Source organism: Acomys russatus, chromosome 29, assembly GCF_903995435.1.
Source record: "Acomys russatus chromosome 29, mAcoRus1.1, whole genome shotgun sequence".
Classification (NCBI taxonomy): Eukaryota; Metazoa; Chordata; class Mammalia; order Rodentia; family Muridae; genus Acomys; species Acomys russatus.
Window position 1 is genome coordinate 1,702,038 of NC_067165.1, and position 22,614 is coordinate 1,724,651.

At 45.0% G+C, this 22,614-nt stretch overlaps 1 protein-coding gene across 1 annotated transcript in view; it reads right to left on the minus strand.

Moving 5' to 3' along the window:
- Positions 1-632: 632 nt before the first annotated feature.
- The window catches only part of Slc35d1 (solute carrier family 35 member D1), a 45,136-nt gene continuing 23,154 nt past the window's right edge, over positions 633-22,614 (minus strand). Inside the window, exons 9-12 of the mRNA XM_051171431.1 lie at positions 18,080-18,147; positions 16,887-16,965; positions 11,632-11,714; positions 633-1,084 (exon numbers count right to left, since the gene is read on the minus strand). Of these exons, the coding sequence (XP_051027388.1) occupies positions 976-1,084; positions 11,632-11,714; positions 16,887-16,965; positions 18,080-18,147 (339 nt within the window). The 3' untranslated portion in view covers positions 633-975. The remainder of the gene's footprint in view (positions 1,085-11,631; positions 11,715-16,886; positions 16,966-18,079; positions 18,148-22,614) is intronic.

The following is a 22,614-nucleotide window of genomic DNA, read 5'->3' on the forward strand; positions in this document are numbered from 1 at the left end:
CTTGTCATGCATGAGGACCTGCAAACAGGAAGACAGTAGCAACAATGTCGACATGACGAAGGATGCGGAAGGAGATGGTAGCCACCTTGACTCTGTCCCTCTGAGCCACTACTGTGATGGTTTACAGAGAGTAGCTCTTCAATCATCGAGGGCTCTGGACTCTGGCTGTAGAGTAGGCAGGGCAGGTGCTTCTAATCTCACAGACCTGCAATTCTAGGGGGCTGAAGCAGCCAGCACACAGGGTTTTCCAGCTGGACAGAAAAAACGAGATCTCCATCTTACATGCAGTCTACAGCAAGAGTGGACTTTCCAACCACTACCAACTCAACTCAGCATCCAGAACTCAGCACAGTGCCCAACAGCTACATTCAATGCATTACAGCTGAATAAATGAGTAAATGCCCAGCTTCCTCCAACCCTTGCGTGTCTCCTACTGAATAGAGAAGAAACAGACACTCCACAGCACGCTCTGCTTACTCCCACACAATCTAGGAAACCAAAACACTTCAGAGCCTAGTGGGGTTTTTAGTGCCAATGCTGTTTGCCACCTGTGGCAAATGTGGTGATGCTATGAAGATAATGCAATAAAAAATAAAAAAAAAAAAAAAAAAGGAAGAGGAAGAAGAGAAAAGAAGGAGGAGGAGAAGTTGTTTCAGTCCACAGCCGCATTTCCACTAAACTCCACAGAGACAGCCCACTGGAAGGCAGCCCTAGCTGGAACACATTGTAGATATTGCCAGGGCCTCCTGGATAGCAAGCTATGGAATGAAAGACTTCAAAAACACTGATGCTTCACTGTCAGAGAAGAAAAATAAATTAAAACCCACCCAGTACATTTTTCCAGTCTGCTATAAATTAATTCAAACATAGTTCACATACAGTCAATACATTTTCAAAGGCAGCAATCAATCCTAGGGGCGCACAATTGCAAAGGAGCAGTACTCCCTCGGTGTCTTCAGGAGAGGAGCCGTGAGGTCATACTGCCCCTTTCCCCTTAGTGTCCAGCTTGTTACTGGCCTCTGACTGTTTGCTCAGCTGCTCTTCAGTGAAAGTGATGTAAGAATACACCAAGCTTCCAGCAATACTGTAAAACAGAAAGCCATCATGAGGGAGGGGAGAACATACCACCACCCACTCTCTGAGCCCTCCCTCCCTTCCCCCCTCCCTCCCATCCCCGCAACACACACTTCCTCTAGTCTAACCTTCCTAGCAGGATTCCCACTGATCAGCAAGATGCCCATTTTACAGAAGAGGAAATGGAGTCCAAAGCTGTAAGAAGTTTGCTCAGCATCAGGGTGCCAGGCTAGTCTCCATGCAGCAGCTGCCCCGCCTTGGGTCCCACTGCACTTGACACTGCGGCTCCTGTCCTTCACTGTCCTCATCAGCGTGTGAGTTTCCGAAGCTCCAGAGTCCCCTGCACAGGACCTTGCATTGCACTCTGTGCTCATGAGAAACCAGTTTCCCGCCCTTTATCACTGACTCCCAGCCAGGGCCTCTTGCGGCTCCCTTCCCTTCCCATGGTGGCTTTTCCGTTCTGTTGTTGAACCTGGTCTGCCTCTCCTGGAAACATGTTCTGTCTTCCAATGTGCTAGCAGCCGAGTCCCTCACGGCTTGGCTAGGACCAAGCCTTTGTGTCTAAAGCACATGAACATCTATCTCCTCATGACAGTCAATTCCCTTTGCTCCAACCCCACTCCATGTCGCCTTGTGCCTACTGTGTTATACTGTGCCCCGCCCCCAACACGATGTATTTTTATTTTTACTTTTTTTGCATCAGGATCAAACAGAAAGTCTTGCTCTTGCTGGACAAGCGTTCTGCCACTGAGCTACAACCCCAGCTCATGAGTATAATTCTCAGTGCACAGAATCTCATTTCATCCCAGGCTCAACATGGAATGTAGCCCACGACCCTTCCCAGCCAGTGGCTCCCGCCTTGTTTTCTCTATGACTCTGTCTCTCCAGCCAGCGGAGCGAGCGGAGCGAGCATTTCTTCAGTGAGGAAAGCTCCACAAAGACAAGGCTTCCAGTTCCTTACAGAAGCTTACCCAGCTGCCTCAGCCAGGCTCCGCGTATCTGCTTGTTTATAAATAATTCAGTCCCCTTGGCCAGAGTATACACTCCTGAAGAGGAACGTCCCTCTGGTTTTGCCTTGTCAGAGTGAGCACTTGCTTTAGTCTAAGGAACAAATGAATTCAACAGCTGACTCTACCTTCCCTACTAAGGAGGCCAGGTGAGCAAAGAACAGCGTGACTGAAGGCTGGCAAGGAGAACGAAGTGCCCAGCGCTAGCGGCCGCCGCCTTCCCAGGTATCTGTTTATGTCCTACCTATACTAAAGTCAGAGCTGGTCCTTGCACACACTTCAAAAATAGAAGTGCATTAGTCATAGAAGTCTGGCTAGGGAATGAACCATTCCATCTGCCTAGGAGCTTTGGGTGACTGCCCAGGAATAAATTTAGAAGGGGAAAAAAAAAAACCACCTAGAAGATTCCCAAGCCCTGTTGAGATGTTTGTGGCACCCACCACCCCCATAAGGATATTGGTAGCTTTGTTAACTAGCATGGCAGACAAATAACCTCTCCCAGATCAGAATTCTGGTGAGGTTCCATGTGCGTCTATGGGTTTTGAACAGAAGAGTTATGGGAGAAAGGAGGCAAGCCTGAATACCTGTTAGGCATTTCCCCTAGGTCTCTACTCAGGGCTACTGTCTATGCAGAGGTTTCTAAGTCACTGAGGGAGAGTGCTTGCTTCTGTGTTCCTTAAGTTACTTTGATACTTAAGACTGAGCACCTCCATCACTTTCTCTCTTGTAGCTGCTCCCCTTTTCCTTCTTTCTCTGTAAGAACACTTAAATATGAGTAGACGTCCATTAGAACCAGGAGAGCACACTTTGTGAGTTTTCCAAACTGTGGGAAATTCCTTTAAATTCCCAAGTCCCCTACAAAGGGACCTCAGTCAGGGGCACTCTAGGCTGATTGAAGCCACTGAGATGCAGAAGCAAGCAGGGCAGCAAGTCAAAGCGAAAGGCCACATGTGAAAGACGAGAAGGTAAGGTCATCAAGAGGAAACAGTAGGTAGCTGGTGGCAGCAGCGACAACAAAACACAGATAGGATTTGCTACATTTCAGTCCAGCTCTCTCCTCTTCCCACTGAAATATTATCGAAGAGCTACCTGGCTTCCTTACAGCTTACTCAGGGGTACGAGCTACTCTAGTGACAATCCACTGTATAACTATAAACAGCCTGGCAGGTGTGCCCTCAGCAGCCACTTAAGGAATACAAACATGTCCTTCTCCCTGCAAATGAGAACCACCAAATGAAGGAAAGCTCAAGCGCTTACTTCAGAAGTCTGGACAAGAAGAATCTACACGAAGGGAACCACTTAGGAGAAACAGCCTGGCACCAAAAACCCACACACAATTTCGAAGAAGGATCTAACAAGCAAAGGATCTAAATGCGAGCATGAAAGATTCACGCGCTGGGCAAAGGTCACAAGAGCGATGTTCTGGGACGCAATTCTACAGATCGCAGAGTCTGGTCTGGCCACACAGGCTCTAGTAGGATGGCTTTTATTACCGCTGACCCTCAAAAAAGGTTCCAGACTTACACAACCAGAAGATACTACGAAAAGCTATAGAGAGTTAAGATATTCATCAACTGACTTTCATTAAATAAACAGTCCTGAGGTTAAGAATCTGGATAGAGTGATGCATTGCAAACCAGCCACTCAGCAGTCTCCTTAGCCTCTGTGAAGTGGGTTATTCACAGGAGCCATTGCAAGGGATGGCCCTCCACAGCTGCACAATCATACAGAAATTACTGGCAGGGTTTTGCTGTTAAATCACTCTGGCCAGATGCCTCTTATGGGCTGCAAGCAATATACACTGATATAATTAAGCCATTTTCTGCCCTCAGAAGCTGGTAATCTGGGTGAAACCAGCACACACGTGACTCGCAAGGCTAGCTACACAAAGATATTCACTCGTTTACTGAACATGTAACTTGGACTCTGGGATGCAGCCCTCTGGATTACAGTCCTCTAGCCATGGCTCACATGTACAGCACTGACCCACTGTAGACCCCTCTTCTGTTCAAATGTATCAGGCTTCTTTCTCTAGCTTTCAGCCTGCCTCCTTTATAGAGCTGATATAAAGAAGAAAACAACCACAGCAAAACCGACCTATAAAGTAGTGTTTTGAGAACATAGGCAAATGATAGAAAGGACTTATTTTTTATTATAAGCATGGAAGCAACTGATTATGTTTATAAACACAAAGCATTAAAAAGCACCTTGATTCTGACTTTATTATAGTTAAAAGTTAATTCAAAACAGGCTTTGTGAACAACTATGAAGCCTAAAAGAAACATCTGGGACACAAGAGAAAAAATTTTTTGGACTTGGGTCAGGCAAAGACTTCTTGGATACAACAATGAAAGCACCACACACAAAAGAAAACATTGCTAACTTGGTCTTCATCAAAATCTAAAACTGTTGTTCTTCAGAACATACTATTAATAAAAACACAAGCCCCAAATTAGAATATGCTGTATTTTCATAATTCTAAAAGCATGAGAAAGATGATCAAGTCTTTCAAGTGGGTAAATATCTGACTTTTGCCACTTCACTAAAGAAAGCATGCTGATGGCGTGTCAGCACTAAAAAGATGCTCCGATCATTAACCCTGAGAGAAACAAGGTCACAATACAGCCACATAACAGAGCCGGAAGAGGGGCTCAATTCAAGGGAACCTGGGCAGCTCTTAAGGCCAGGATGCAAAACACCAAACTCCACACACTGCCGGTGCCTATGCAAAACAGACCGAACATTTTAGAAAAAAGAGAACAAAACAAAACAAACAAACAAAAAACAGGATGGCAATTTCTCCTCCCTCTCTCCCCCTCCCTCCCCACTTCCCCCACCTAGGAGGTCCTCCCATATGTTAGGAATGCACTCTATCAACCAGTCACACCCCACCCCTTAACGTTACTATACAACGTAGGAAATCTCTTTCTAATATTTATCCCAGTGCAATGAAAACCTATGTTCAAACGCAGACTTGTAAGCAGTATTTGTGACAGATAATGCATAATAGCATAATAGCTTTAAGTTGGATATGGCCCAACTGCTTCCAAACGGTGAAGGCTGTAACACAGCCATTCAAGGGTGTGCTCGGCAATAAAAGTGTATGAAGCACCAACACAGGCAAAAACAGCTGAAAAGCATGTGAAAGAACCAGACTCAAAGGTGAAGCCCAACATACACCATCCATGTGACATTCTAGAAGCTCTGGGGACAGAAAGATTTTTGTCAGGATCTGAGGGTAGAGGCAGCCAAATACAAACAGGTAACTTGTCAAAATTCGCAGCACTAGACACTAAAAAGAGTTAATTACCACATTTAATTATTTACGTGTTATTTTTATTTTTATTTATTAAGTTAGTTACTTTGGTTTTCCAAGACAGTTTCTCTGTGTAACTTTGGCTGTGCCTGACTCACTTTTGTTTTGTTTTGTTTTTGTTTTTCGAAACAGGGTTTCTCTGTGTAGCCTTGGGTGTCCTGGACTCACTTTGTAGAGCAGGTTGGCCTCAAACTCACAGCGACCCACCTGCCTCTGCCTCCCGAGTGCTGGGATTAAAGGCATGCGCCACCACGCTCAGCTACCTGACTCACTTTGTAGACCAGGGTAGCCTCAAACTCACAGAGATCCACCTGTCCCTGCCTACCAAATGCTGAGATTACAGGCATGCTGTTAATTTTTTTAATGACAGAAAACGATGCGTTCCAGAGAGTCCAGGAATTCTAGCCTGGGTATCTGTGAGAGTATGGCATCTTTCTCCACAAGGCAACATCCGCCAGGCCTGAGCCATGGGCCAGAGCCCTTTGACACACTGGAGCAAGCTCTGTCTTCAGTGCTCATTCCCCGGCCTCTCTGCTGCTTCTTTTGGGGCAGGGGGCCCTTGGCTGAACATTGAGGAGGTGGACACTGAAAAAGTATTTATGGAAGACACAAACAGGCTCTCAATTGTACTCTAAGGAAAACATGAACTCCTCCTTAAATCATAGAATTCAAGCTCAGCGGCATCTGAAAAGCTACCAAGCATGCCCCATGCTCCCTACACTTAAACCAGGCCAGGGAGGGGGGCCGTTCAGCCTTTCTTTTTGGTTGGTATTTGAGATAGGGTATCATGTGTCTAAGGCTAGCAGCGACTCTGTATGTAGCTGAGGGCGGTCTTGAACTCCTGTTTCAAATGCCTCCATCCTCCCAGCTGCTGAGATTACAAATGTGAGCTAGCATGCCTGGCTCTCAAGCCTTCCTTTTTCTTTTTCTTTTTTTTCGGGAGGAGGGGGGGCATGGTTTTTCAAGACAGGGTTTCTCTGTACAGCCCTTGCTGTCCTGGAATTCTCTCTGTAGACCATGCTGGCTACAAACTCACAGGGATCCACCTGCCTCTGCCTCCTGAGTGCTGAGATTAAAGGCGTGTGCCACTACTGCCCAGCTAAGCCTTTCTTAATACAATAAAGAAGTGAGGCAGGGCACAGGCAGATCTGTCAGGGTTAATCATATATTCTTCAGGTATATAGTTCATTTAGTGGTTTCCTTTTCAGTGCAGTCTGTTAAGAACTGAAACCATTTCCAAGCAAGTGGAATCTATTAAATATCCCTGTAGTTTGGCTTTTGCATTAAAAAAGATTAGTATCCACAACTTCTGCCTTTGTATACTAGTCAAAAAGAACAGGAACAAAAAACATCTCTATTATTAGAGATAATAAAGACAACTTCGTTTCTAAAGAAAAAGAAAACTAAACAATATGCTTTCCTTGCAAAAGCTGTAAGGAAAATAACATCTGAACAGGAGTTGAAATGCCTGGATTTGAACCTGTCAGGTCCTGTTGCGTCCTGTCATTCTAATTCAACAGTAAGTTATTTTCATCCCACATAAGAAAATGGAAACTCAGATGCATCAACAACTTAATCAAGACAAACAGAAGCCAGCATCCACTCTAAGTTCAGACAGAGCCTGACACTCAAGAGGCAACCTCCAGGTAGCACTCTGTGGTGGTTTGAGAACATGGTCCCCAGTCGGTTCGTATACTTGAATGCTTGCTTCCTAGCTGGTGGGCTGTTGGGAAGGCCTGGGAGGTGTGCTCTCATTGGAGCAGGTGTGTCCTTGTTAGAGGAGGTGTGTTGCAGGGGTGGGGGTGGGCTTCGAGGTTTCAAAAGCTGGTGCCAGGCCCAATCAGTCAGTCAGTCAGTCCATCCGTTTGTCTGTCTGTCTGTCTGTGCCTCTGTCTCTCTCTGCCTGTGAATCAGGATATAAAGCTCTAAGCTACTTCTCCAGTCAGTCAGTCAGTCTGTCTGTCTGTCTGTCTGTCAGTCAGTCTGTGTGTGTCTCTGTCTCTCTCTGCCTGTGGATCAGGATATAAAGCTCTAAGCTACTTCTCCAGTCAGTCAGTCAGTCAGTCAGTCTGTCTGTCTGTCTGTCTGTCAGTCAGTCTATCTGTGCCTCTGTCTCTCTCTGTGGATCAGGATATAAAACTCTAAGCCACTTCTCCAGCACCATGGCTGCCTGCATGCAGCTAAGTGCCCTGCCATAGTGATTAATGGATTAAACCTGTGAAATTGTAAACATGTCCACAATTGAGTGGTGTTTCTTCACAGCAGTAGGACAGTGACTAAGACAACACACCGTCTACTAATTCTCTCCGCCAACTCCACCCCAAGAAGACAGCAAATAAACAGAGGAAAGCCAAAGGAGAATTATTAAGCTATTAGTAGTATCAATCTCCATATTTATTCATAAAGCAAATAAGAATTGTCTTCTTTTATATTTGAAGAAGTGAAAGGTTAGGAAAATTACATTGCTTGCTTCTAATTAAAAAGAAGAGGAGCTGGTGAGATGGTTCAGTCGGTGACAGAGCTAGCCCAGGCCCATGGAGAGGCAGGAGGAAAGGACAGACTCTGCAGGCCTACTCGGGCATGTACACGCTCACAGACGCAGGCACACACACGTAAGTAAGAGTAAAGATAAATCCTAAAATAACTCCCCCATACAACAGAGACTGGTTCTTCACCAAGAAGGGTAGAGTTACCAGCAATTAAGATGGCCAGAACTGTGGGCAGGGTTGACTAGGAGGAAATGAAAGGAGCTGGAGTTGGGATCAGTCATCTCGAGGTGGCAAGTAAGCTCCTACAGAGACAGCACTAACACCAGGACAGAGGTGTGGCCCAAAAATAAACTGGATAAAGTATGGGCCTATAAATAATACTTAAAACCACAACATTGAGTACTCTGGTGCCTCACATTTGACCATGTCCCCTGGAGGGGGAGACCTGGTGGCACTCAGAGGAAGGACAGCAAGTAGCCAAGAAGAGACTTGATACCCTATGAGAATATATAGGGGGACGTAATCCCCCTCAGGAACAGTCATAGGGGAGGGGAATAATGGGAAAATGGGGGGGGGAGGATGGGAGGATACAAGGGATGGGATAAACATTGAGATGTAACAAGAATAAATTAATAAAAAAAAAATTAAAAAAAAAAAAAACCACAACATTGAAACCCTAGAACTGAATGGAGTCTTCCACACAGTGGCAATCAACCCTTCACTCATGTTGGCCAACAGACTTGAATGAGAGGCAGTGACCTTGGTGGGAAGCAAACTGACGCTGCCACTGTGGAGATCAGTGTGCACACTCCTGCAAGAGCCACAGCTTGATCCACCAAACGACTCAGCGGCTCCTGGGCCACATACACCAACATCCTACTGCAGAGATAGTTGCTCACTCATGTTCACAATGGCGAGGACCTGGAATCAGCTTAGATGTCTCAGCGGGTGAATGAGCAATGCAACTGTGGCACACATGCACAATGGAGTCTTAGTCAGCTATAGAGAAGAATGAAGCTATGAAATATGCAGTTAAAGGGATGAAATCAGAAACAAACATATTCAGTGATGCAACCAGACACTGAAAACCAAACACTGCACATTCTCCTTAGCATGCGGGTTCCAGCTTCAATCTCTTGTTTTGTGTGTTCAACTTGGAGTCTCTGTAGAAAGAGGCCATTGCGAGGGGGGAGCCTTAAATGAGGGAGTAGAACACAGGTCACATGAAAGAACAATGTGGGAATACTGAGTGTAGAAAAGCTAAGCGTGAGCCAGGCAGTGTGGCGCTCGCCTTTAATCACAGCACTCAGGAGGCAGAGGCAGGCGGTGGGTCACTGTTAGTTCAAAGCCAGCCTGGTCTACAAAACGAGTACAGGACAGGACAGCTAAGGATACACAGAGAAACCTTGTCTCAAAAAACAAAACAAAACAAAAAAAAAAAAAGAAAGGGAAGAAAGAAGGAAGGAAAGAAAGAAAAAAAAGGAAAGTTTAAACAAGGAGGGAAGAGGAGTTAATGTCAGGTGTATAAAAAAATCTATATGGAGCCGGGCGTGGTGACGCATGCCTTTAATCCCAGCACTCGGGAGGCAGAGGCAGGCGGATCGCTGTGAGTTCGAGGCCAGCCTGGTCTACAAAATGAGTCCAGGATGGCCAAGGCTACACAGAGAAACCCTGTCTCGAAAAACCAAAAAAAACTATATGGAAACTGACTATTTTGTAGCCATTTTTTTAATGTATTTATTTATTATGTATATGAGTACACTGTCATCATGTGCACCAGAAGAGGGCACTGAATTCTGTTACAGATGGTTGTGAGCCACCATATAGTTCCTGGGAATTGAAATCAGGACCTCTGGAAAAGCAGCCAGTGCTCTTAACCTCTGAGCCATCTCTCCAGCCCTTTTTAGCCAAATTATAAAATGTACTTATTAAAAGAGAACATTTGGAGGGAGATTTTTCTGTATGCCTGGAAAAAGCTTCTCCCAGAAGCCAAAAGGTACTAAACAAAATCCCTAGTGCCAGATATGGGATACCTCCTTAGAAATAGTTGGACATGGACACCACAGAGGTGCCTCCATAACCTCACAGGCCCTTGCCACCCCCTTACTGGCCACCAGAACCAAACAATAAGACCGTATTGCTGAAGACACCACTCGAGGTGCAAGATACAGAAAAATGTAGCAGGGACTGAGCAGGAAGATCGCTCTGCTGGCTCGCTTCCATAGTCCCAGAGGGCACCATGAGGGAGAAAAGGCACCAGCGTTTCTTACCAAGCTGTGAGTCCTACAATCTCCTAGACATCCGGCCATGAGTGTGCTCACCTGCACAGCAGGGGCACTTTGTTAAACAGGGGTTAACTTCTGTTAACTGCCCTCTCTGGTTGGATTTGAGCCCCACTCCACAGGCGGGAATTCATGTTGGTATTGTAAACCTGGTCAAAAACTCATGGCAAGCAAAAATCACAGGGCAGGGGGTGCTGAAGGCTGTCGTTTAACAAATGAGCACAGCATCAAGCTGTCTTCTAACTGCTGAAGTTTATGCTCATAGGGAAACACCGCACCTTCATCAGAGAGGCCTGTTTCCAGGCAACAACACGGAAGTAGAGAATAACCAACTGAGGAGCGCCAAGCTCTAAACAAAATATTGATATTATTCCCCCTACGGCTTGGGAACACTGCAGTTTAAAAAAAAAAAAAGTGAAAAGAATGCAAGAGCTGGAAGGCAAAAAGGCTATATGACATGTCATCTCTCCTAGGCAAGACCATCATGAACGCACAGGCAGCTATGCATAACTGTACCGGGTCAGGACAGGCACAGACCTGAACATCAGGGATGGATGGAGCCCACGGGGTCCCACCCTTCACTGTTGAACCGTTTACTATGGTTAGACTGGGGAGTGGGGAAACACTGCCTTCACATATGTACCCATTAACAACCCACCAGGATAGAGGGAAATCCCAGATATGCATGATGGCTAGTTCCAGGCCAATGGTCAGAGGTGGCACTGGTTACATTAAATCGGTAACAAAAGTCATGATCTGGGAAAGGGGATGGTAGAGACGGGGAGCTGACAGGAATGGGAGTTAGCAAAGGCGTGAGGACAGAGAAGTCAGCATATATTATATTCTTGTAAGAAACTTTCAAATAACAAAATTAACTTCCAAACATTATTTATTATTTTGTGTGTATGAATGTTTTGCCTATGTCTATTACCGTGTTTGTGTCTGGGGCCTGTGGAGTCCAGAAGACATTAGATCTCCTGGAAGTGGAGTTACAGATAGGGCTAGCTACCATGTGGGTGCTGGAAATTGAACCTATGTCCTGTGGAAAAGTAGCCAGTACTCTTAACTGCTGAGCCATCAACCCTGCTCCCCAAAAGCAGTGACATATCTACAGTCAGAGACTCACAACTATAATAGAAGTGGTGGGCTTTAGCCCTGAGTTTCTTGCACGCATTACCTACCATCAAGTTTAATAAGCAAATGACTGGTCTTTGGCGCAGGGGAGAGGGAGCTCAACTCTGAATCTTATGCACTGAATATGGACCATTTCCTTCTTTTTCTTAAAAATCATTAGCTAGAGACATTGAAACATATTAACTACATTGTAGGCACTCCCTAAACTTATCTTATAAGTGAACAGGTTCCTGGTTGAATGAACAGCTCAGTCCTATGCTGTGACACTATTTGAGTATCTAAACCTCACTTATCAGTGTAGTTATATTTAATTCAATATTATTACTTACCTGATATTTAGGCCAACAAAATTTGTCCATGTGAAAATATAATCTCCACCAAAGACCATTCCAATATAAGTTATTAATATATTCTAAAAAAGAAAAATGACAATATATTATTATGTAAGTCTAATGAGCTTTTGAAATGTACATGTAAGCATGCTCATGAGAGTCAAGTTCAAAATGAATAAGCACACAGTACCCACTAAGGGAATGAGTGTGGCAAGAGCACAAGCAGCCATAAGGGATGTCTAACATGAGCCTTCCCAATCTGCTTCTCAAAAGGACAAGCACTCTCTCCTACACGGAGAATACGACACATCATCAAACTGACTCTGCCTCCTCGTGTGGCCAATGGGATTTTCTTCTCTCCTATTGGGATAACTGTTGACTTTGTGAGTAGAGAGTAAAGAAGAAGCATTTTCCTTATTTTAAAAATGGAAAGGAAGGCCAAATGGTGGTAGTGCATGCCTTTAATCCCAGCATTAATAAAGCAGAAGGAGGTGGATCTCTGTGTGTGTGAGGCCAGCCTAATCTACAGAGCAAGTTTCGGGACACACAGAGAAACAATGTCTTGAACGCTCACCCACCCCCAAAAAATGAAAAAGGAAAATGAAGATCTGACCAATATAGTCCTTTTTGAGGATACTTCCTCGATACCTTAATAGGGCCAGGCATTGTGCTGCATACCTTTAATGCCAGCACTCAGGAGACAGAGGCAGAAAGATCTCTGTGAGTTTGAAGCCAGCCTGGTTTACATAGCTAGCTTCAGGACAGACAGGCCTACACAGAGAGATCCTGTCTCAAAAAGCAAAACACGTAAGAAGTCATTTCAAAAAATTATAGTTAAAACCATTTCTGCTGGACCAATGAAATGGCTCAGCAGGTAACTCACAACCTAAGTCCAATCTTCAGAAGCCAAGGGGAGAGACCTGACTTTCCAAATGTTGTCCTCTGACCTGCTCAGATGCCCTGTAGCACACACACACATGCAGACATGTGTGCACACAGACACAGATGCACACAAGTAAAAATTTAAAAGTCCCTTCTGCTAGGTAGTCTCTATTGACAAAGACACCATGCGCTTAGAATAAAGGACTTGGAGGATCTGAGCTGGATCCAACTTGAAAGCCTTCGTGCTGAGGACTAGCGTTCATAGTATCAGAAGGTGCCGCGCCAGCATCCAAGGGAAGGAAGGAAACAAATTATCCTACACAATCGTGAAACACACAAACTGCAACGACCATCACGGCAAGATCTCGGAGGCTGCAATAGTGGCATGCACATCTTGGCAGTAACCAACAGCTAAGTGGACTGAAGGCCCGCTAAACAGGAGGGAAAGTCATGCCTGCTATTGGAAACCTAGCTGACTACCCAGGCCTTGTAAGCCAATGAGTCGTACAGACCCTACTGCCTCCACTCTTCTAGACCAGCGCAATTCCTGACTACACTGTAAATGCTTAGCTTTATACCCACAGATAAAGGCAGGTTGACTCCTCATCAAAGAAACTTCTCTTTGCAACCAAAGAAGACCATAACAGCACAGCACAAACAATGAAAATGCAGAGACCAACTGACTGTGGGGTGACTAGCCCCACTTGATAAATCTACAACAGGATTCTTGCACCTAAGTCTCAGGGAACACTGTGGGAAGGGGAAAAGAATGTAAGAGACAGAGAATCAGCAAGTGCTCTGTGGGACTGTGTCTCCTGGACACGGCAGGGAATATGCTACCGTGCAAGGGGGAAACCTCATGGGTCCCATCCCTAGACAAAGAACTAAAGGCAACCAAGAGAAATAGTATCCCCCAATTGTTATCAAGTACCAAGCAGTCAGCCCTAGAGTCATACATACAAGTAACATTAAACGGGCCGATAATATTGTATGTATGTGTGTGCATGCACGCGTACACATGCGTGTGAGCGCATGTGTATAAAACAATAACAAAGAAAAAGAAGCCATCGGTCCATTAGTTTGAGAGGGTGCAAGGTGGGAAGGAAGGGGCTGAGGGAAGAAAGGGAAGTAGAAAAATGATAAATTATACTTTAATTTCAAAACATTTAAAAATAAAAGCAAAGAAAAAAATAAATAAAAGCAAAGATTTAAATTTTTTTTTAATCCCCTTTCTGACACCCAACTACAATTATATTTTGGTTCCTTAATTGTCCTCAGACTACAAAAGCAGAATATAGCTTTCTATAGCTTAAAATACTGTGTGATGCCTCCCCAGTCTCCTTCCTTTCACATCCATAAGTCAATCTCCCTGCTCTCCCTCCTTCTTGGCAAGTGAAGTCCCATGAGTTGTGATTGTCACATTCTTAGCACCTGGACTCTCCTAGATAAGCCTGTGAGACAGAATTGAGGCTATGTGTTCAAGGCCAGGATTGTGGTGCAGCTCAGTGCGAGAGCACTTACCTGGCCGGTGCAGACCCCTGAGTTTGATGCCTAGCATGGGGTAGGTGCAAAACACATTAACCCAAATTTCAAAACTGTCTTTATAATGAAATGCCCTTTGGGACAGCACCCAGAAATGGCATTTTCTAGAGCTAATGATGGTTAGGTAGAGCAGACATTCCTATTGTTTGAGTAGAAAGACAAAGTAAAGTATAGAGTGACCGAGGGCATCAGGACTCTCGGAAAGGAGTGTGATGGACTTCTCTTCGGATGAAGGTGGATGATGATAGACATCAAGTGTGCAGGGAACAGGAGAGGGCGGAGAACCCAGCCGCAGTGCTCAAAACCACAAGTTAGGAAACATGCGGGGACACAGGAGAGTACACCAAGCAACCTCTGCCACACAGAAATCATTAGAAAGTACGGAAGAGCACTGTGTTTACTCAAAGCTAAGACTAAATCCCCCAATCTTTCTGCAGCTAAGACTCCAGCCTCTACTAACAGGATGTGATTTGGTATTCCCAGGGCAGGGCTAGGAACTTCTATTTCTAACTAGCTATTCTAAGTGACTTTCCCACTATATTGAGGGGAACAAGGAATCCAATCTAAGGGTTTGTGAAGCTGAGATCCTTAGATGGACGCTTAAAGTCACTTAGGAAAACTGCAGCTGGCCTCTTAAAGCTGTGACCAGCACTATTTCAGAAGCTCTGCTGTGGCTCACAGGACTGTGGCCAGCTATGGCTTTGGAAGACTGCCATCTTTCAGTCATAAGGCAGACAAAGCAACAGTTAGTTTGCTGACAATCATTTACTCCCTCTCTCTAGTTGAAACTGAAGCCAACAAGACGTAGGCAGCAAGTAGAAAGCATGGCATCATGTGACCATGACAGCAGCGGTGCCTGATGCTGACCATGGCACAGTGCTCCCAGAGATCTAAGCATGACGTCATGTGATCATGAGATGGCAGTGGTGCCCAATGCTGACCATGGCACAGTGCTCCCAGAGATCTAAGCATGACATCATGTGGCCATCATGGCAGTGGCACCTGATGCTGACCACAGCATAGTGCTCCCAGAGATCTAAGCACGATGTCATGTGACCATCATGGCAGCGGTGCCCAATGCTAACCATGGAACAGTGCTCCCAGAGATCTAAGCAAATAGGCCAAATAGTTTCAATAAACTGTGGGCTTTCCCGCCATCCCTCTCCTAGGCTGAAAATCATCCAATTCTTACTTTATTGTGTTCTTGCTATCATGCACGTTGCTCTGGAATGTATTTACAAAACAAAACACAACTGAGAGGTAATTTAGGGGACTAAACTGGGCCACTCCAACCCCCTGAGGACAGGTTGCTACTAAACAAGCTTTCTGAGAGATTTCATGTGACTTGTTACATGTGCAGTTCCACTCCTGTCAAACTCTGACTCCACAATGGGGAGCTACAGATTCTATAGAGTTTTAACCCAGTGCAGTTCCTCGTAAGCTCAGTGAGTCCTGTTCTGTTGTGGGTGCAGAGAAAAATGTAAAGACAGCTATGGCTGTCCCTCTGCCTCTTCTCCCTCACTGCGGGCTGACAAGGGCACAGGAAGTGGGACTGCCACTGCCTTCCTTTTTCAAAACGATCATAACCTTGCCTCTCGCGCTCTGGCATCTTTCAGAAGGCAAGCCCACTTTACTAATTGCTGAGGAATCTGGGCATCTGGAACATTCTTATAACTGAAAAACTAAAACCACTAGATCTGATCAAAGAAGTCCCAAATTTCAATGAGCTTTAGCTCAATACTCAAGGTAACTTGGCTTTTCTGCCTGAAGACAAATTACTCTTCTTTAAATAAAACCAATCAGAAGGAGAGAAATCACTGAACTGTCAGGCACAGCTTTTTTTGGTTTGGTTTGGTTTTTTTCAAGACAGGGTTTCTCTGTTAGCCTTGGATATCCCGGACTTGCTTTGTAGACCTCACTTTGCAGGCCTCAAATTGACAGCATCCAACTGCTGGGATTAAAGACGTGCACCACCATGCCCAGCGACCAGTCACAACTTTTAAAAGCAGGCCACTTGAAGGTGGCTCCAACACAGGAAATTCACATTGATGAGTTTCTAGCAGGCTCCACCTCGCCAAGAAAGGCAGTTCTCGGAGCAGTTCTCGGAGCACAACAGCTCTCAGCAGGGGCTAAAGGGAGAAGGCTACGCCTCCAGCCTCCACCCGGAAGCAGTCTCCTCTTTCTTCCTCTACAGTAGCTAATGTGCCTAACTTGTCCCATGCTCCCCAGAGCTAAGTCACCTCCAAGTACAGGCTATGCTTTTCTTAAGCTCTCATAAGCTGACTTAGAAATTACCACCACCAGCTAATAAGCCAGCACACATGAATAAGGTTAGGAGACTTAAGGCTACTGACAGATTCTTTTTAAATGTTTTGTTGTATCATTATTACTGTGCATATGTGGTGGGAGGGACGCATGTGCAGTTAAAGGACAGTCTTGTGGCATCAGCGCTCTCATGTAAAATTTTACACGAATTCTAAGAACCAAATTCAGGTCATCAGGCACAGACAACAAGTGCCTTTAACCTGCTGAACCATCTTCTTGGTCCCATAAGCCAATTTTTAATTAGTTTTTTTTAAAAACAGTTTTTACTTACTTATGTTAGGAGGCGTTCACCCCACGGTATGCAAATGGTGGTCAGAGGACAACTTGAAAGAGTCAATTCTCACCTTCTACTGTGTGAGTTCTAGAGACTGAACTCACATCTTCAGACTTGGCAGCAGGCATCTTCACCAGCTAAGCCACCTCACTGGTGCCCAGATTTTTAAATTAGGAGACCAAGTTTAAAATAGATTCCAAAAAGAAATAGTATTGTTATTTCTTCTCACCTTAATGCAGCCAACTATCGTTGTGGTAAGAGCAGAATTATACTGAGTACAGAGGACTGTAGCGTACATCAAAATAAACCTAGGGCAGAGAAGAAAGGGTCTGTTAGAGGCTCGAGCTCAAGCTCCCACAATCCCTCACTAAGAGAAACAACCAGTGCTGAGCACTGAGAGCTTTCCGTGCCTCTCCACAGCTTGAAATTGTATTCAAGAGAAACACATCTTTTTCTGACTGGGTGTTTTTCCTGGTACAAAAACCATGGGCATTTCATTCATAATGACACAGGCTCTTTATAGAATATTCTTCCTGCTAATTTGTGCAAGCCAGAGTGCTCAGGGCTCACAGGCCTCTGTCATCTGGGCACTTGCCCCTAGGATAAAGTGACCTCATGGCCAGGATGAAGGCAAGAGAGCTTATCAATGATGGGGAAAAAATGAGAAGCCGGGTGCAGTGGTGTGCGCCTGTAATCCCAGAACTCAGGAGGCAGAGGCAGGTGGATCTCTGTGAGTTCAAGGCCAGCCTGGTCTTCAAATTGAGTCTAGAACAGCTAGGGTTATACAGAGAAACCCTGTCTCAAAAAACAAAAACAAAACAAACTGTAAAACGAAAACAACGACAAATGAGCACTTAAGAGGGGATGACAAGTCTGCTCAACAACTAGGCAACAGCATCTGTGACACCCAGATCACTGAGGCTTCTGAAGTACTCGCTGTGAGCATGTCCAGTCACACACTGCAAGCAAACTGTCCAGCTAAGGAGAGCACACCGGGGAAACGCAGAGACCCTCCTGCCTCTACACAGAAGTCAAGCAGCCCCAAATTGCAATGCTACCACTGCTAGCCACTAACTGCAAATTTAGATCATTAAGTTCTGAGCCTGCTTTCTCATTGGTGATGGCCAACGACATATGTTAGACATCAGTGTTGAGAAAAATGAAATGATGCAAATGAAAATATAATGTCTGTGATCAAAGAGTGAAATGGTGGGCAAATGTCCATTTCATTTTCCCATCCATCTATGAGTGGCTTGGGATGAGTTTAGCGTATTCCCAGGGGATGTGAAGCCACCAGGATCTAGGTGACACACTCACAAAATTGAATAAGATACTCAGAAACAAGGGAGAAGAAGTCTAGAACATATGTTTGAAATCTACTTCTCTAGGAAATGATCTGCTAAGCACAGATTAAAGGCTTACCCCATGACACAGGAGAGGGCGAATTGCAGCAGGAACAGGGTGTCCGCCCAGCCCTCAAACTCCATCGCCTGTAACACACAAAACAGCACGGATTTCAGAGCACACCTCCAACCGCCAGCTGAAGTCCTTCTGCTCACTGTCAGCTCCCTGCTACACCCCTCCAAGCACTGAGGGAAACTGTAGAGTGTCAAATGACAGAGGACAGAGAATCCTTTCTCTTTAAGGGTGTGGCCCCTGCTGGATGGTCCCACACCCAAAAGTATATGGGCAAGACAAACTGGACTTGGTCAGTTATTTTTTAAAGGGTCAGGGAATATAAAGTTGGGAGGGGGGCTGGAGAGATGGTTTAATGATTACGAACATTTGCTGGCCTTCTAGAGGACCTGAGTCTTCTAGAGGACCCAATACTACTCCTCCAGGAAATCTCCATTCTCCTCCACCCAGTGAGCGTGCGCGCACGCGCGCGCACACACACACACACACACACACACACACACAAATAAAACTAAATACATTTGTAAAAAAAATAAATTAGGAATGCGCTGGAAGGGGGGGGAAATAATCAAAATAAATCATATGTATATATGAAATTCTCAAAGAATTAATTAAAATACTGTATTATAAAATAGACTTGCAGATATATATACCTGAACCAATTTTCAGGTCTGCCCCTTTCCAAACTGAAATGAAGAAGAGACTTTGAACTTCCCCATCCTGGCACTAAGAAACTGTTCTTTCCTTAAAGATACGAGTCCGTCCTACGTAAATGTGCCATGTTTGCAGGTTGCTGCCCATCAAAAGCTTTGCTGATCCCCCTGTAGTGCACAGAAGTTCAAGTGCAGCCTTAAGTCACATGTGTAGCAGAAGGCTATCTGAAGAAAACTACTCAGTTTCTCCTCCTTGGAAGCTGCTGTTCTCTTGTTCTTGTTGCTTGTTTGTTTTAAGACAAACTATAAAGAACCCAAAAGGGACTGCAAGACCATCTCCCACCAGAGGAGGGGCACGTGAACAAGAACACCATTCCAGCTTTCACCTCTGCACCCACCTACCCAGCTCCCGCTTGCCCTGTATCCAACTCAACCCCAGTTTGTGGCTGCCACAATACCAGGCTCCTCCTGTTCACAAAACAGGAGATGAAGTTTCCTCTCTGCCAGCTGCAGCCTAGGAATGCCCTCCCTGTCCACACGGACTCTCTTGTTCACCCATCAGGCTAAACCCAGGGCTCCTTCGCCCAGCTGCCGCTGATCAAGCACTTCAGTGGCCCTCAGCACTTCTCTATGCTCTTACCATTCAACTGTCTTTCTGTACCGTATCTACAGACTGTGAGCTACCGCAGGGAAGACCCACTTTTTATGTAATCATATCCTAGCACAGCAGTTACCCAGCTTGTTCATGATTCTTTCTCTTTAAGGTATATCATACAGAAATAAAACCACCAGTATGAAATAGTACTAATAATAGCACTAATAGACAGATGTGCAGTACACAATCACTGTAACAGGTAAGATAAAGACAGCTCTACACCCAACCTAAACATCCCCTGCTCACCACAACCAAATAAGGGCCCTTATTTCTAGCCCTGGAGACCTCTGAAGTACTTCTGCTAGCATAACACGCCTGGCAGAGATGATGACATTGTAAAGGCACATTGTGTCTCTCAATCTGACTATTAGACTATTGAAACAATGAGCCCCCGAGACATTGAAATTTTCCCAAGAATCTCATGCTGGGTTTGATTCCCAGCACCGTCAGGCAGCAGCTCACAGCTGCCTGTAACTCCAGTCCCAAGGGATCTAATACCTTCTTCTGGCTGGAGTTCAGTTCCACTACGGCATCTTTGCTGTCCGAGAACTTTAGGTAGAGCAGTTATATAACACAAACACTGTCATGCCTCCTCCGTGCTGTGAGCTATAACAGCAACCCACCCTGAGAATATCACTACTCAAGGTCCCCACATAATTTGTTCTTAAAAATAAAGCTCCAACAAACCTCTGTGGCCATATTTTCATTTATCTTATGTAAAACTTGGACTGTGAGATCAGTGGTTCTTTTACTGACTTTATCTTTACTTTATAAAAAAAAAAAAAAACCTGCCAAATTGTTTCCCAAAGTAGCTACACAGTTTTAGGTCCTCACTAGCCCTATTTGGGATTCTCACTGCTCTGCATTCTGACCCACATTTAGAGCTGTTTTGGGCCAATCTACCAAGCAGTAAGTGGTCTCTTGTAATCTTAATTTACATTTCTCTATTAACTAACAAGTGGATATTTTTAACACACTTAATATTAGTGTTTCTTCTTTTGTGAAACATCTGCCCAAATATTTCGCTCTGTGTATGAGAGACATGTGGGTACTCAAGTGCATAACTACACAAGCCTGTTACATGCACATGTGGCCATGCTGAGGCAAGAGCAAGACCTAAGATGCCATATTCTCACTCTCCATCTTATTGCTTTGAAATGGGGTCTCTCACTGAACCATGGATGCTCCGTTTGGGGCAGGATGCCTAGCCAGTGAGTTGCACATGTCTCTACCCGCTAATGCTGGGGGTTAAATGCACATAGCCTTGCCTATTTGTCTTGTTTATGTGGATGCTAGGGATCCACCCTCAGGTTCCCGCACTTGCAGAGCAGGCACGCTTACCCACTGAGCCATATCACTAGCTCTTCCAAAACTTACATTTACTTATCTTGGGGGAAGAGAATGAACATGCCATGTATTGGGATCAGAAGAAAATTTAGAAAAGTTGGTCCTCTACTTCCGCTATGTGCGTTCCAGGGATTGAACTCAGGTCATTGGGTTTGGTGGCAAGTACCTTTTCCCTCGAAGCCATCTCTCTGACCCCTCCAAAATCTCGTCTTCCAATGGCTGATTTCTACAAGCTTTTAGGAACACTCTAGTAAATATCATTAATTATACATAAGTCACACACATAAGCACATGAGCCACCTATGAGTGAAATGTAATCTGTATTACAGCCCCACACTCCTTCTGTTTTAGCTCTCAATGTTGGGTGTGTAATTTGACACCTTGGGTCACTGTGTTAAGGATAGTTTATTCATGTTTGCCACTGATGAAAGCAAATCAAAACAGTCAAAGTATTGCCTGATATTTGGAGGGTGGGGATGGGGGTGCTCTGCACAGGTCACGCTATTCGGCTCCCACAACACTTGTGTGAGATGAAAAGTAAAGATCGTATTATCCCCAGGGGACAACACACAAGTAACAGGAGGTCACAGAGCTAATACAGACAGCCCTGAATCTGCCAACTCCAGGCCTTAAGGCTCTCTTTATATGGAACACGAGATTTTATTCCAGTAATGAATATTCAAGAGGAGACAAACAATTCTCCTGGGATCCGTGCTCCCTCCCCTAAGTATTTGGCTTGCCTCTGGAGAGCTAGTCAGCCTGCTGTATTTGGGCTTTAGCACAGGAATAGATCTTTGGCTGGGACTACGGCAAGAAGCAGCCACTTGAAAACACAGCTGCAGGATAAATATGACTCGATCAGTCCCTATAACATATAAGGGCCTGCTCCCTCTGCCACAAGGAAGGAAGAGGGAAGGAAGGAAGGAAGGAAGGAAGGAAGGAAGGGAGGAAGGAAGGAAGGAAGGAAGGAAGGAAGGAAGGAAGGAAGGAAAGCAGCTAATAAAAGCTACTCCTTACTAAGTGCCTCAGCTACACACCAAACTGAGAAATGTTAAACACACGGTTATGCTGCTCAGAGGTGCATGTCCTGCTCTGCAGCCTAGTCATTCCATCCACCCTGAGCAAGAAAGAAAACCTGAGAAACTGAAAGACTGGAAAATAAAAGAAGCTCGTACAGTCTGCTGTGCATTTCCTGCTGGTTTAAGAGTCAAAGCTTTCAAAACAGCTGCTAAGATGCTAAAATCCTCTTATCACAAACACAGGCGATTTTTTTGTTTTTGATTTTTGTTTTGGCTTTTCGAGACAGGGTTTCTCTGTGTAGCCTTGGCTGTCCTGGACTCGCTTTGTAGACCACGCTGGCCCCGAACTCACAGCAATCCACCTGCTTCTGCCTCCCAAGTGCTGGGATTAAAGGTGTGCGCCATCACCCCAGCTTCAAACACAGGTTTTTAAAACAACAAATGGATCATGCATGCTTTGGGCCAGAATGCATGCAATCTTTGGGTTTGCCCAACAAGGCCCCTCCAAACCTCTTTATACTTTTGTTTATAAAAGGTAATTCAAGAGAAGTAAACTAGCGTGTGCGCTCGCGCTCTCTCTCTCTCTCTCTCTCTCTCTCTCTCTCTCTCTCTCTCTCTATCTCTCTCTCTATATATATATATTGACAGGGTCTTACTATGTATCCCTGGCTAGCCTTGAACTCTATGTAGACCAGGTTGGTCTCGAATTCACAGAGATATGCCTTTCTCTGTTTCCCAAGTGGTGGGTTTAAGGGCACATACCATCACTCTCAGCTAATTTCTTCCTTAATTTTAAAAATTAATTTGTAAAAACTTCTTAATCTTGTCAAGGAGAATTCCTGGAAGGAAACTGTCTGCAAAGACTGA